This window comes from Hydra vulgaris, chromosome 03 (genome assembly GCF_038396675.1).
Source record: "Hydra vulgaris chromosome 03, alternate assembly HydraT2T_AEP".
NCBI classification, from domain to species: Eukaryota; Metazoa; Cnidaria; class Hydrozoa; order Anthoathecata; family Hydridae; genus Hydra; species Hydra vulgaris.
This window is the reverse complement of record NC_088922.1, coordinates 18797501-18812272: the sequence shown is the minus strand read 5'-3', so window position 1 is coordinate 18812272 and position 14772 is coordinate 18797501. Positions and strand designations below refer to the sequence as shown.

The following is a 14772-nucleotide window of genomic DNA, read 5'->3' as shown; positions in this document are numbered from 1 at the left end:
ATATTTATCAAGAATACGCCTTGCATCAATCATGACTTCACTAAGAAACACATTGAAAAAAAAATGGCTTCACTAAGTCACAAAAAATACTTAGGTTGTTAGGAAAGTTCGTAGAATTCCCCTATTAAAAAAAAAAAGAAGAGTTTTTTTAAATTTTATTTTATCAAATGTTCAAAATGTCCATCGTTATCTATACAAAGTTGCATCCTTTCAAGCCATTTTTCAAACGTTTTTTTATACTCTTTTTTGGGTATACTTTGAAGTAGCTTCGTTATGCGAGTTTTTTGATTTTCGACGTCAGTATTGTCATCAAGATTTTTTTTTATCAAGTCGAATAGCCAATAATTGGATGGAGCTAAGTCTGGTGAGTATGGTGGGTGGCGAATTATTGTAATTCCAGCTTGGTTTAGACAATTTGTGATGGTTTCAGTCACATGGGGTCGAGCGTTATCATAGAGAAATTTGAAATTTTGAGTGCCTGTTTTAGGTCTTTGCTTATTTATTTCACATATAAGAGGTTTCAAACAATTTTTGTATAATATTCGCTAGTAATGGTATCTCCCTTTTCAACATAACCCAAATGAACAACACCTGTTGTTTTGAAGAAGATGTATAACATGTTTTTCGGCTGAAACCTGTCGCATCTTACTATAGTTCTTGGACTTTCACCTTCACCGACCCAACTAGCATTAGCCGACTTGTGTCTAACTTGTCTCAAATAAAACCATGACTCATCCCCTGTAATAATATCACATAGTCTCTGTGGGCCGTTTCTGAAAAGAGCTAAATTTTCCTTACATGCCTCAACTCTATTCTTGCGATTTTGATCAGTTAACTCGAGGGGTATCCAACGTGATGTTAGTTTTCTTTTTTTAAGTGTGTTGTGAATGATTTCGTTGATTGTAAAACGAATAATCGATGTCAGGGCTTCAATTATATCATGTGTTGCTTTTAGAGCAATTTTTTTACTTTTCTTGTGTGTTTCAAAAGGATTGCAACACTTTGTAATTTTTCTCTCATAATATTTCCCATAGAACTGCTCGTGATAGCAACATATAATTCTTATTGAACAATATTTTTCCCTTAAATTTAATCACCATGTTATTTCTTCTTGTTTTTCACAAGGAAGATCTTTGAATTGAACAAAACCTTGTTTTCTAGAAAATCCAGTTTTGTGGCAATGAAAGTTTAAGACTTTTTCCAATGCCACGTTCCTCCATATTGAATATCCAGGGAGATTGGGGGGGGGGGGGGGCAAAATTAGTCAGAGTCCCTCTGGCCCTCCCTTTGCATATGAATATAAATGTCCTAAAATAGTCACTAAATGACAATATTTGGTGTTTTATTTAAATAAATGTTTAAAAAAATATTTCAATTGCTTTCCTTTTAAAATTTAAATTTTTTTAAAAAGACTATTTTTAAATGGAAATTTTGATCAAGTATTAGAGAGACAATTGATGAATCTAATTTTTTTCAGTAGACCTAAGATGAAATAATGATATACAAGTAAACTTTTTACTCGGGATTCTGGGCCACATTCTTCATTTCACCTCCAAAAATCATTAATTTACAAGCAAATAATTTTGAACAAAATTGGATAAATGAGGCATTTCCTGAAACAATCAAGTCTTGAGGGTGCTATTTTTGGATTCCTCGAATTCCCCAAGCCATTATGAAGATAATATATGTCAAAGTTGCTTTGTAGTTGCTTCAGATAATCGCTAAAATGATGAGTTAGTATTATTTCAACTGACGATTTCTCTGGAACCCATGTGTATTTTTAACTAAAATTTTTGCAGTTATTATTTTTTTAATATGAACTGCAAGCGAGGTAAAAATGAACAAATTCTAAGACTTAAGGGTGTCATGGTCTGGATGATTTTATATGGAATGACCCATCATTAAATTTAAAAAAATCAGAAAATAAATAATTGGTGTGGATTGGAATTAAAACATAAATACCATATATAAATTTTTTTTTTTCAAAATAAATGCCTTTAACATGAATATAATATTGATATAAATTACTTTTTTTATAAATTGTTCTCAATTTTCTTTAATAAGATCAACAAAAAACAACTATAGTATTTTGAAAGTTATTTCAGTTTAAATTTGTTTGAAAAGATGAATTAAATAATTCTATAAATTATTCAGCACAGTAAAGGATTCATAAAAATAAAAAAAAAAAAAAAAAAATTAGTAGACAAAAAATTAAAGACCAACTAAATGATTCAATAAAAAGGAAAGAAAAAAAGCCGAGAAAATATTTTTTGACACTGTATTTGAGAGAGGCTTACTCTATTTTTCAATCAACCTACGGAGAGATGATGCTTTTCTCTACATTTTGTAAGCTAAGGCCAAAAAATATACTTTTTTTCAGAAGAAACACCCACAGACCGGTGTAAGTAAAAACTGCATGAGAACTTTCGCTTATTACTTAAAGCAGTAGTCATCAGCTAGTTCATATTGGGTTTCTTCAATTACATCAAATAGTTCATATTCGGTCTCTTCAAATACAATCTAAAAATGGGTGCATAGGAGAAGTAATAGAGGAATTATTTTTTATCTTATCTAAATTTAAGGTACACATTCATATAAAAAGAGTTTAAGCAGCAGAATTTAAAAAAGACAAGGGGATTGCAGGGGAAAGAGTTCTTCAGGTGGATTTTGCAATGGCATGTATTTGCGAATATCCAAATGAAGTACAAAGTGCACTGTAATGGTAGGAACACTGTTCAATTGTTTACTGGTACTGTTTTCAACAACAACACTTGCAAAACATATCTGTTTTGGCAAGGGCAAAGGTAGTGTTTACTACTTTGATGGGTAATTATATGAGATACTTATGTCTGAAAACTGTAATAACGATACTGAAACTCTTTTCACCGATGGCCCATCATCAGAATTTAAAAGTAAGTTTATGATGAAATTACTCAACCAATTATCTTTGCATTATAACAAAAACATTAGAGTGTAAATATTTTGCAATTTCACATAGAAAAGGGGCTGTAGATGGTGTTGGAGGAAGAGTTAAGTCTCTTGTTTGAAATGTATGAACAAGAATGAGAAAGTATGTATATAAACGTCTATGGATTTTTTCAATATTTTTAAACCATTAATGATAGCTACTAGTTTTTTTATAACTTAGAATATTTTATTTTTCAGCAAGAGGGCGATTCTGATTGCCCTCTCGCTGAAAAATAAAATATCCTATATTTTGGGAGCTTTCATGTCATTAATATAGTTTATTTGAAAATCAGATGACTTTGAGTCACTTGTTTATATTAATGACATGAAAGCTCCCGAAATATAGGATATTTTATTTTTCAGCGAAAAAGCAATAAGAATCTCCCTCTTGCTGAAAAATAAAATATTATCTATATTGGCAATCATGAAATCATTAGTAAATAGACAACAAAAAACCTTGGTTATAAGTAAAAAAAACACCAGGAATAATAAAAATTTATCATGTCAATGCTTTCAATGAATGCAAGGCATTTTTCAAAACAAGTGACTCAAAGTCATCTGATTTTCAAATAAACTATATTAATGACATGAAAGCTCCCGAAATATAGGATATTTTATTTTTCAGTGAGAGGGCAATATGAATCGCCCTCTTGCTGAAAAATAAAATATTCTAACTTATAAAAAGACTAAACTATTAAAAAAAGGAGTAAGATTATTTCTAAGTGTAGACATGAACAGATTCCTTTTTTCCTAATTTAACACTAATGATTATTAAAGATGTTTTTTTTATATTATTTTATGCTAGAGCTCATTCCACTGTTTTCTTGTATTTTGTAATGGTTTTTTAATTGTATTTTTAAACGGTTTTTTAATTTTTGATTTAAATATATGGTTGATGAGTGCTGCTATTCTATTTGGCATAAAACTACAAGTATCATCAAAAAGTTTTTTTTTTAATCTAACTTGATAACAGGTTATTTGAGTCTCTTTCATGAATCAAGATCAAAAAAATGTGAAGATGGACTTTAAATCAGTACTCTCAAGTCCTTAATTAAAAAAATGGGGGAGGGGGACGTTTAATAATTTTTTGAAAATTTTCCCACCCACCCCAAGCTTATTAAGACCCTCTTGTTTACTAATTTTTACTTGTTATCAGCAACAACAACAACAACAACAACAAAAATCAGTAAAAATCGGCCTTATAAATAAGAAAATAATTATTTCAGCCACTGATAAAATCAAAAATTTTCAGTGTAAACAGTCTTTAAAAATCGCCGACCAAGTAAATTATGATTTGTCAAAAACAAGCTATGGTTTATTTCTCACCAAAGTATAAAACTTATATCAGCATATATTCTATTTAATTATTATAAAACAGCTGTTAGAACATGTGCATTTGACCGCAAGCCACTCTAGAATTATTGTGCGGCCGTGGCGCAGTGGTTAGAAAGCTTGCTTTATTAGCAGGAGATCCAGGTTCGAAACGAGCTCTGGACATATTTTCGCGTCACGGTAAGGAAGGAGGCGTGAACTTCCTGGTCAAATACACTTCCGCGGTGCTCTGTGACAAGACCGTTAGGACTTCTTGGGGCACCTAAAATAAAAATTAAAAAAAAAAAATTAGATAGTTTTATGGGTGTTTTGTAAAAGATATTAGTTTGGATTTATAAACTGAAATTAAAAAAAAAAACTTATAACGCAGCATAAAAAATTTCCCCCTCTCCTTAAATTAATTTCTCTCCGATTATTACATCTGGACAAATTCCCACCCACCTCCTTTTTACTTCCCCCATTCTCCCCACCTCCTTATATTAAGGACTCGAGAGTATAAATAAATTCCTTGTATAAATTAAGTTTTTTTAATTAAATTAAAACTTGTATTATTGTATTGTTAAGATAAAATTCACTTTTACATCAGTATAAATTTTATTGAAAGATATTTTATTGAAAATTTGACTGTAAAATGTGAATATTTTTTTAAAAAAAAATTTTGAAAATAAAAATTAACCGTAATATAAAACATGTAATAAAAAAAGGTTTGTTCGTTTATATAAATATAAGAATATTAAATTTATTAATCTATAATTAGTTAGATCTTTCCATATGTGGAAATAACAATGTGGCATGTTTTCGTGATAAAGAAGATTGTACAGTAACTGATTGCAATGCTGTAGCCACTTATCAATTTGATAAAATACAAGATAAAATAATCTTTGTGTTATGGGGAAGTAAAGATATTAATTGGGTTGCTTTTGGACAAAGAAATTCGAATTCTGGCTTATTCATGGTAAGATTGTTCCTTTATTAGATTTTTTTTATTTTTATTATTTTATTATTTTAAATTTTATTATATTTAATTTAAAGATTTTAAATTAAATATGATAACATTTAATTATTATGTGATAAATAGTAATAATTTTATACACTTTATACATATATTTTAATAATTTTATACATTTTATATATAAATAAAACTTTTGCTCTTAGGTTACTATTCGGGGACAATATTGTGTACGATCTGGAAATGTTTTGTTAGGAAATTTTAATGGAAATTCAATCACAAGAAACACCAGTCCACAGTTTGTTCCACAGGTATACACTTGGAAATAAATTAGATTAAAAATCATTAATAGATTTTCACTTGATTTTCAAAATTTAGACCATGTCTTGATAATGAGAGAAATATAAAATTTAATTGTTGTTTAACAACCTTCAATTTATATATTGTATTTAATTTACATACTCAATTTTGCAATATTGAGAATAATTACATTTACAGTGTATTAGCTAGCCCAATAGTGCCACGTATATCACGGAATTCCCAATAAGTTTAAAATTCCCAAAATTCAATGACTTTTTTTATTTGATATAATAAGACAATATTAGTATTAGTAATTGTTGTAACTGGCGTGAGCCAGTGAGTGTGGTATTAACACACTATGACAGCCAGTTTACTTGATTACTGCTCATCTAGCAATCAAGACCTGCTTTAAAACTGTTAACTGATTGTGTGTTAACCAACTCTCTTGGCAAGCTATTCCATAAAATGGCTAATCTATTAAATAAAATGTTTTCATGACACACTTGCTTATTGATTTTTTTGACGTATTTAAAGTGGTGACTTCTCGTTTGAGTTTGTTAAAAGCTAATTTATTTGACTATTTCAAATTGTTAAAATTATTAAATATTTTAAAAAGTTGAATCATGTTTTCTTTTTGTCAAGGTAGTCGAGAGCTTTTAGGCAATTCTCATAGCTTTTTTTTTAAGTGATGGTATTAATCATGTTGGACTTTTTCTTATAAATCAATTTCACTCTTTCAAACAGGTGACCAAACTACTACTGTAAACTCTAACAGTAGTCGCACAAAAAAAACATAATGTATTCTCAGGAGTCTAATATCTAACTAAATGAAGTCTTTTCTAATCCAACACAGCATTTGGTTGGCTTTGCCTATGCATTTTATAACATGATTTTTCCATTTTAGATTGCTTGAAAAATTACTCTAAGATCACTTTCAGATTCTGTTATGTTTAACTTTTGTTCATTGATGTAAAGGGGTGATTTTTTGTTATTCCAGCCAAAGTGCATGACCATATATTTTGAAATATTAAATTTCACAAGCCAGTCTTGAGTCCACTTAAAAGCTAATTTGAGATCTGATTGCAAAGAAAGAGTTGATGCGCATGAAAGCATTTCATTCAAAATTTTGTTGTCATCTGCATACAGCTTGGTTAGATTTTTGAGAGTTTCAGGTAAATTGTTTATAAATAGAACAAACAAGAGTGGTCCAATTACTGACCCTTGGAGGAGTGATATTTGCTGATCTAAATTGCACTGGCAGTTTTCTGGTTTCAAATGACTCTTTAAAAATTTACGTAAGTGGAATGGCAAATGCTGATGCACAATTCTTTAAAATAGCTGAATCTAAATTATCAACACCACTTGATTTGTTTTCTTTTAAGTTTTTTAATCTTAGATGATATCTTCATATGTAAATCCTTCATTTGTCATAATGAGTGTTTCAGTAGTTCTTAAATCAAAAGAAGGCAGCAGACTATCATCTTCTTTCACAAATCCAGTTTGAAATTTTTTGTTTAAGATATCAGCAATGTCTTTTAAATTTCGAGTGGTTTCACCATTATCTCCCTTTCATGCTTTTATAGAATCTTTGACTGCTTGTTGATTGTTCATGTAGTTGTAGAGAAGCTTTGGATTCTTGGTGGCTCTTTTTACCAGATTAAACTCAATGTTTTGTCACAGTTTTTTAATCTTGTCTAGATTTTTGCAAATCATTTTGTACTTAAATTTCAACACCGGGTCTTTCCATTTACACAAGCAGTTTTTATATCTTAAATTTTGTTTGCTTCTAATAAGAAACTTTAACCCAGGTCTGATTTTTAAAGGTTTTTAATTGGAGTGAAATGATTACATGCTACCTTGGTGTAAAAAATCAGTTCATCAAATATTTCTTGTACATTTTTATTACTTAAGCATTGTACCCAGTCAACATTTGAAATTAGATCAGATATGAGTTCAAAATTGGAATTAGAAAACATAAATCTTTGCTTGCTTTTATTGTCACGTATTGGTTTATCAAACAAGTGAATCTGAAAGATATTATTAGATGGGCTCTGTTTGTTAAAATGTTTCCTTAAACAAATTTTAAATCTTTTTCTTTAACACTTGCTGACTGAGTTGTAATCAATTTTCCTATCAATCAGCTTGTATTTGACAAGCTGATTGATAGGAAATTGAAGTCGTCCATTATCAGTAAGTCATTGAACTTATTTTTGCTATATATTTGTGTGCCAGGCTAAAAACTACATTAAGTTCTGTCATTCTAAAAAATCATTTGGCCTGTAGATACATCCAAGTAAATACTTGTCATTTTCAAAATAAACAACTGCCCACACTTGTTCTAGTTTACAGGGATTTAGAACAGCATCATTAAGTTCATAGAAGTCTAATGAGTTGTCTATACATAAACAAACACCACCGTCTTTTTGTCCATCTGATCTGTCTTTTTTATACAGATGGTAAACTTCAATGTTTACAACTGAATCACTTTTAGACCATGTCTCAGTCACAGAAATTACATTCGGTTTGTATTGTTCAACTACCACTTTAACGTAATTTAACTTGTTATCTAGAGAGATTTTAGGTATAAACATTTAGGTATAAACATGACAGTTTTTAATTTCATTGCCATATGATACTGAATTATGTAGAAATTTAAGAATTTTTTATGAATTTGATCTTATTGGCATGAATGCCATACCAAAAGGATCATTGTCTGTTCTTGCTTGATTCATTTTATTTTTTTCAGCTCTGAGGTTAAAGTCTTGGAGTCTCTAAACCTCAGTCAAATCTGGATTATGGTAAATATCTTTATGTGTGACATTACTTCTCAATTTTTTAGCTGATGCTAATATTTCTTTGTGAAGAATATCCTCAGCTAATTCAACAAGAATTGGACCTGGTTTATTAGTTTTAGATCTCAGCCATCTAACAAATTTTGTATTACATTCTCTTAATTTATGAGCTTAAAAGTTTTATTTAATTTTCTCATCCTCTTTTGATTTTATTTCAATACTTTTTTTAGTTGATTTAGCTACTCCATAAATAATGAGATTTTTTGCTCTTGATCAGCTGCTCTGTAGGCTTCTTTTTTTGTATACCCTGTTTGACAATAAGAGACCTTTCACTGGTAGATTTGCTTGACTCAACTGCTATATTTATTTCTGTCTTCAAATTTTTTAATATTTTTGTCATTTTCAGTTTTTGTTGTATCTAGTTTTATCACTCATTCAAAGAGTTCCAAAAGAGCGTTAGAATGCTGGATAAGAAAGTGTGAACTGGCACTCAATTTTGGCCAATTATTTTGTTTAAGAAAATCTAAATTCATTCGGTAATTGGTATTGTCTACTCTCTTGATTAGAGCGCTAACACCCTGAATAACAGTGGATTACCTCTTGCTGTGAACTTTAAATTGATAGCTGAGAGGGCTAACAACCTGAATAACAGTGGAGTACCTCTTGTTCTGAGTTTATTAAACTTATTACACAGGGACTAAAAAGTTTCAGTGTGTGTTTTTTCCCGTCATATGATTAAAAGTTCCTAATAATTTTGTTAAACATATGCATTAAATATTCCCAATATCATAAAAATGTCATAAAAAATATATTCCTGGCTATCACCCTGATTTATTATGAATAATATGTGAATAACTTGTATAAAATTTTCTTAACATTTAGGGGAGTGATATTGCTTTATTGGAATCAAAAGAAATGCCTGATGGATCTTTTTTTTGTAGGTAAGAAATAAACTTTGTGTAGAGTTCAATGGTAAATGGTTTTTGTCTTATAAGATATTATACTGATTAGTGATTCTCTTATAATCTTTATTTTCTAAGGTCAAAATTTAAAAGCACTTCTAATACTTTTCATTGTTGACCTTATATAACTAGAAAAAGGAATCGAATTTTGTTAAATTTGGTTGAGCTAACTTTTTTATCTAAATAATCAACAACACAATAAAAATTTGTTAGTTGTTTTGATACATGTATAAAAAATGAATAATATTAGAATGTAAAAAATTAAAAAATTAAAAAAAAAATCAATAAAAATAAATAAAAGATTAAAAATTTTCATTTATTACCTAGCAAGCACATAAATGTTCATTTAGACTAAAATATAAAACTAATCTGTTAGCTCTATAGGTTGCATTTTGTTCAGGTATAAAAACTACAGCAATAACCAGTAGTTATCAATTCTTGTATCAAATTTCTGCTACTTAAGTGAAATTCAAAGAATTTTTTTCAAATTAAGAAATAAATAAAGAATAAAAAAAATTAATTAACAAATCCAAAAAAAAAAAAAAAAAGTTTACTTTTTTTCTATATTATTGAGCAATTTAACTTTACTTTATTGCTTGACAAATTTCAAAGTTCATGCAATAATCTCATATTTTTCAAAAATTATAAAAAGTGAACACTAACAGGTTATTGCATGAAATTTGAAACTTGTTGATGAATATAAATTTAGATAAAAATAGTAAAGAAAATATTTTATAAACTCGTTGCTCCCACGTTAAGGGCTGGGTGGGCCTAAAAATTAGGGTTTTTTTGTTCCCAAGCTCCAATCACCCCAATTCTTTGCAAAACATTCTTTTTTGATATAAGCATAAATATACAAAAGTTTATAGTTTGCACAATGCCTATAAGTGTCAAAACTAAAACATATAAAAATCCAGTGTACACCACTGATTAGAAGTATGTTTTCTTGAAATAAGCTAGTCTATTTAAAAGGGTGTAGAGTCATTCCATGCTAAATTGAGCAAATTTTAAGCAGTTTCTTATAGACCATCTAATATTTGAGAAAAGCACGTCTTAAAAATTTTAGATCAATAAGAAATATTTCAATTCTGGAAAAACACTTTTTAAATAGTGGGTTATTTTCCATTAAATTTCTCCCAAAAAAATTTTTATTTATTTTTTAACTACAGCTTATTCATTTTATACTTTATTTTTTTTTAATGTAGTAAGTATGTTATAGAAAATTTTTACAACACAATATCAAAGTCTGAGTTTTGACATTCCATAATGTCAGACTAAAATAGATACTTTCATAGGTTTGCTTTAAAGCTAGCCCAGGCAGATATATAAAAGCCAACCCAGCCAGTTATCTAAAATCTAACTAACCCAGATGCCTAAAAATCCAGCTCAGCTAAAAATCTTCATTTAATAATGAATCAGTAAAAGGATCTTTAAGTAATAAGTAAAGAATTTTTTTACTTTAAGTCAAAAGTTATCCAATGACAGCATTGCTAACTAACATGATTATTGTCTTTGATCTTCCAGCTGAAACAGATGTTTCCCCATACCATGAAAAAATTATTGAAGAAGTAAATTTTATGCAAAATAATGCACTATTTAAATATTGTTTTCTTAAGAACCGCTTTGTTGTGTTGATGTTGATCTAAGCATTTTAGGATGCACTCTTCTCATATACAGACCTGGCTATTAAATTAGCATAACAGTAAAAAGTTAAGAAAACTTACACTAGCTTGCACATATTCATACAAAACATTTTATTTCATCAATGCTATTTAATAATGTATAAATGCAGTAATAGTTCAGCAAAAAACTGTCAAAAATTGTGGTTAGCACCAGTACTGTCAATAAAATGAATTAATAATGGGTAAAACCACCCTTTACTTTAAGCAGTTTGCGAATACGGTTTGGCATGCTTGAGACTAGTTTTTTACAGCAGTCATGTCTTCATCCCTGTGCCAAACACTGATGACTCCTTCAATTATTTGCTGCTATGTTGTTGGTTTTAACTGGCTAAGTTTACTCTTGATGATTTCCAAAAATTCTCTATTGGGTTCATGTCGGGTGAATTGCCAGGCCAATCTAGAACACGCACCTTGTTGTCAGCTAAAGACTTCATGACAGATTTTGCCTTGTGGCAAGGGGCACCATCCTGCATAAAGATGCCATCTTTTATGGGGTACTATGCCTTCATTTGTGGTAGCAATCTCTCCTAAAGCACCTTCTTGTACTGGTCATGCTTTATTGTTTTCTCCACAATGTAGATACGGTCGCATCCATATCTACAATTGACAGGTTGAACCACACAGTCTGGATGAAACTCCTCTTCTGCTTTCCTTCTCACATAGGTTGATCTATCATCCACCACGCAAAAGTACTTTCGTTGCTAAATGCTACCTTCTCCCAGTCTTCCTCCATCCAGTCGCAATGTTGTTTTGCTCATTCATACCGCTTCAGTTAACTTTTGCTTCTTTCGTGATCTTCCTGCCACATATCCGCTGTTGAAAAGATGTCTCCATATTGATCTATCACTCAATTTTACTCCAGCTTTCTCAAATTGTTTGACTAACTGCATTGATGTTGCTTTTCTGTTACTTTTGACCGCTCGTAGTGCATGATCGTCTTGAGGTGTTATCTTTCTTGGTCTTGCACATTTACTCCTTCTTGTAGAAAATGGTGATGTTCTCTTAGTGATTCTCTTCTTCACTCTGCTGACCACAGACCAACTTTCTCTGAAATAGCTTCTTACATGTAGTTCATATCCTTAAGATATACTTTAATGCGTGCCAACTTCATTAGAGAAACATCATTTCTTTTACCCATTATCAGTGACAGCCTTTAAAAACAAAAAATAACATGATTACACACAAAAGTGAGTACAGTACATGATTTTGAGTGATATTAAGGATATTAAAATATGAAAAATTTATTAAGTAAATTTGTAGTTAATATACATGTAAATAACAATAGTAACTTAAGAATTCTCAGTTATGTTAACAATTCTTGGCCATGTTAACAAAATTTACCTTTTTCTTCAATTTTTCTCAAAATTTTCTTAAATAAACACGAAAATTATAGCAACAATTGAAACCAACAAAAACTTGTCACTGCAGCTTTACAGCGGTAATAATAATTGTATGCCAAGGGCAGTTTCTCAAGATACTTTTTAAAAAGAATCAATATTTTGGTTTATGCTAATTTAATAGCCACCTCTGTATATGTGCATAATGTGCACATATATATGAGATAAAAATGTGCATAAAAACAAAAACCTGAGATGGTCTATAAGATAACATTGCTCTACTTGACATGACATAGCTATATTGAAACTATGACTCTTGCAATGTCTGAAATTATTTTTATAAGTTTTTATGAGTCTGAAAATAATGATTTGCTTGTAAAACGCTTTGTAAATATGCTTCAGAATACTTCTTTGCTTGCTTCTTCTTGTAATGATTTAGTTGCTTTGGAAACACACTTCAATATACTTCTTTGTTTGCTTCTTCTTCTGGTGGTCGGAATATGGGTTATGGAAGCTAGTCTAAATGGAGTAAATCTAACAGGAAGCTGTTAAAAAGTTGTGCCTGATTTAGTAAAAATGCAACTTGATAAAGCTAAATATTGTTAAATATGTTTCGATAGCTAATTCTATCTTTTAAGAACTAGATTTAAAAAATATAAATTTTAAAAGATTTTTCCAATTTATAATTTAGATTTGAAAGATCAAAAACTCTAGACAGTTCTAACTTTTATCAACTTACAAATCCTATCTATGCTGCAATTGCATTTGGCACATCACTTAACGGCAGTTTGTAGTTTAAATCATTAATAAATCAAAAAATTTTTTTGAAATAAATAAAAAACTTTGAAATATTTAAAATTTAATTTATATTTAGATCTTCCTAGTTATCACGGAAATTCATATCGAATATCTGTACAACCAATAAATTTTTTATTATCAATGTACAACTCAGCTCCAAATAATATAAATACTTCAACTTCAACAACAACAAAAGTGACTCTAAATACAACAACAATAACAACAACAACAACAATTCAAGGCAACAACAATTCAATTCAACAATCGACTTCAATAAACAAGGTAAACATGATGTAAACATTAATGTTTTTATCTCTTTGCTTTGGCTGTGTATTTTGTGGTCTTTTAGATAAATTAATATAGAAAAAAGAGAAATTTTTTTGTGAAAAAAATAATTATTCATTTGCTTTTTTTCAAAACAATATGTATGTACAAAATATATATGTGTGTGTGTATGTATGTATATATGTATGTATGGATGTATATATGTATGTATGTATGCATGTATATATGTATGTATGTATGTATGTATGTATGTATGTATGTATGTATGTATGTATGTATGTATGTATGTATGTATGTATGTATGTATATATGTATGTATGCATGTATATATGAATGTATGTATGCATGTATATATGTATGTATGTATGCATGTATGTATGTATGCATGTATGTATGTATATATATATATATATATATATACACATACACACATACATACATACATACATACATACATACATACATACATACATACATACATACATACATACATACATGCATACATACATACATGCATACATATATATATACATACATATATACATGCATACATACATATATACATGCATACATACATACATATATACATACATACATACATTTATACATACATACATACATACATACATACATACATACATACATACATACATACATACATACATACATACATACATACATACATACATACATACATACATACATACATACATGCATACATACATGCATACATACATACATACATACATACATACATGCATACATACATACATACATACATATATACATACATACATACATACATACATACATACATACATACATACATACATACATACATACATACATACATGCATACATACATACATGCATACATACATACATACATACATACATATATACATACATACATACATATATACATACATACATACATACATACATGCATACATACATGCATACATACATGCATACATACATACATACATACATACATACATACATACATACATACATACATACATACATACATACATACATACATACATACATACATACATACATACATACATGCATACATACATACATACATACATATAGAGAGAGCTAATGTTAATGATAATTTGGCATACTGTGTTATTATTTGAAAATATAAAATTTTCTACATTTCTTTCATTTTAACCAAAAAAATATTTACTGGTAGCCTCTAATACACATATACCATCACTTTTGTAAATAATTATATAAAAAATTTCAATCATTGTGTAATATATATTCTGCAAAATGTTTTACAATATATTCTGCAAAATGACACTTGTTAATTATAAATTATTTGTTCAATGTAAAAATTTTTTTAAATATTTAACT

General features: G+C 29.0%; 1 protein-coding gene across 1 annotated transcript in view; it reads left to right on the top strand.

The window, feature by feature from the left end:
• The window catches only part of LOC101239095 (uncharacterized), a 49898-nt gene that overhangs the window by 6301 nt on the left and 28825 nt on the right, over positions 1-14772 (top strand). Inside the window, exons 2-6 of the mRNA XM_065792557.1 lie at positions 5057-5254; positions 5455-5559; positions 9223-9281; positions 13013-13107; positions 13196-13401. Coding sequence (XP_065648629.1) covers positions 5057-5254; positions 5455-5559; positions 9223-9281; positions 13013-13107; positions 13196-13401 — 663 coding nt within the window. The remainder of the gene's footprint in view (positions 1-5056; positions 5255-5454; positions 5560-9222; positions 9282-13012; positions 13108-13195; positions 13402-14772) is intronic.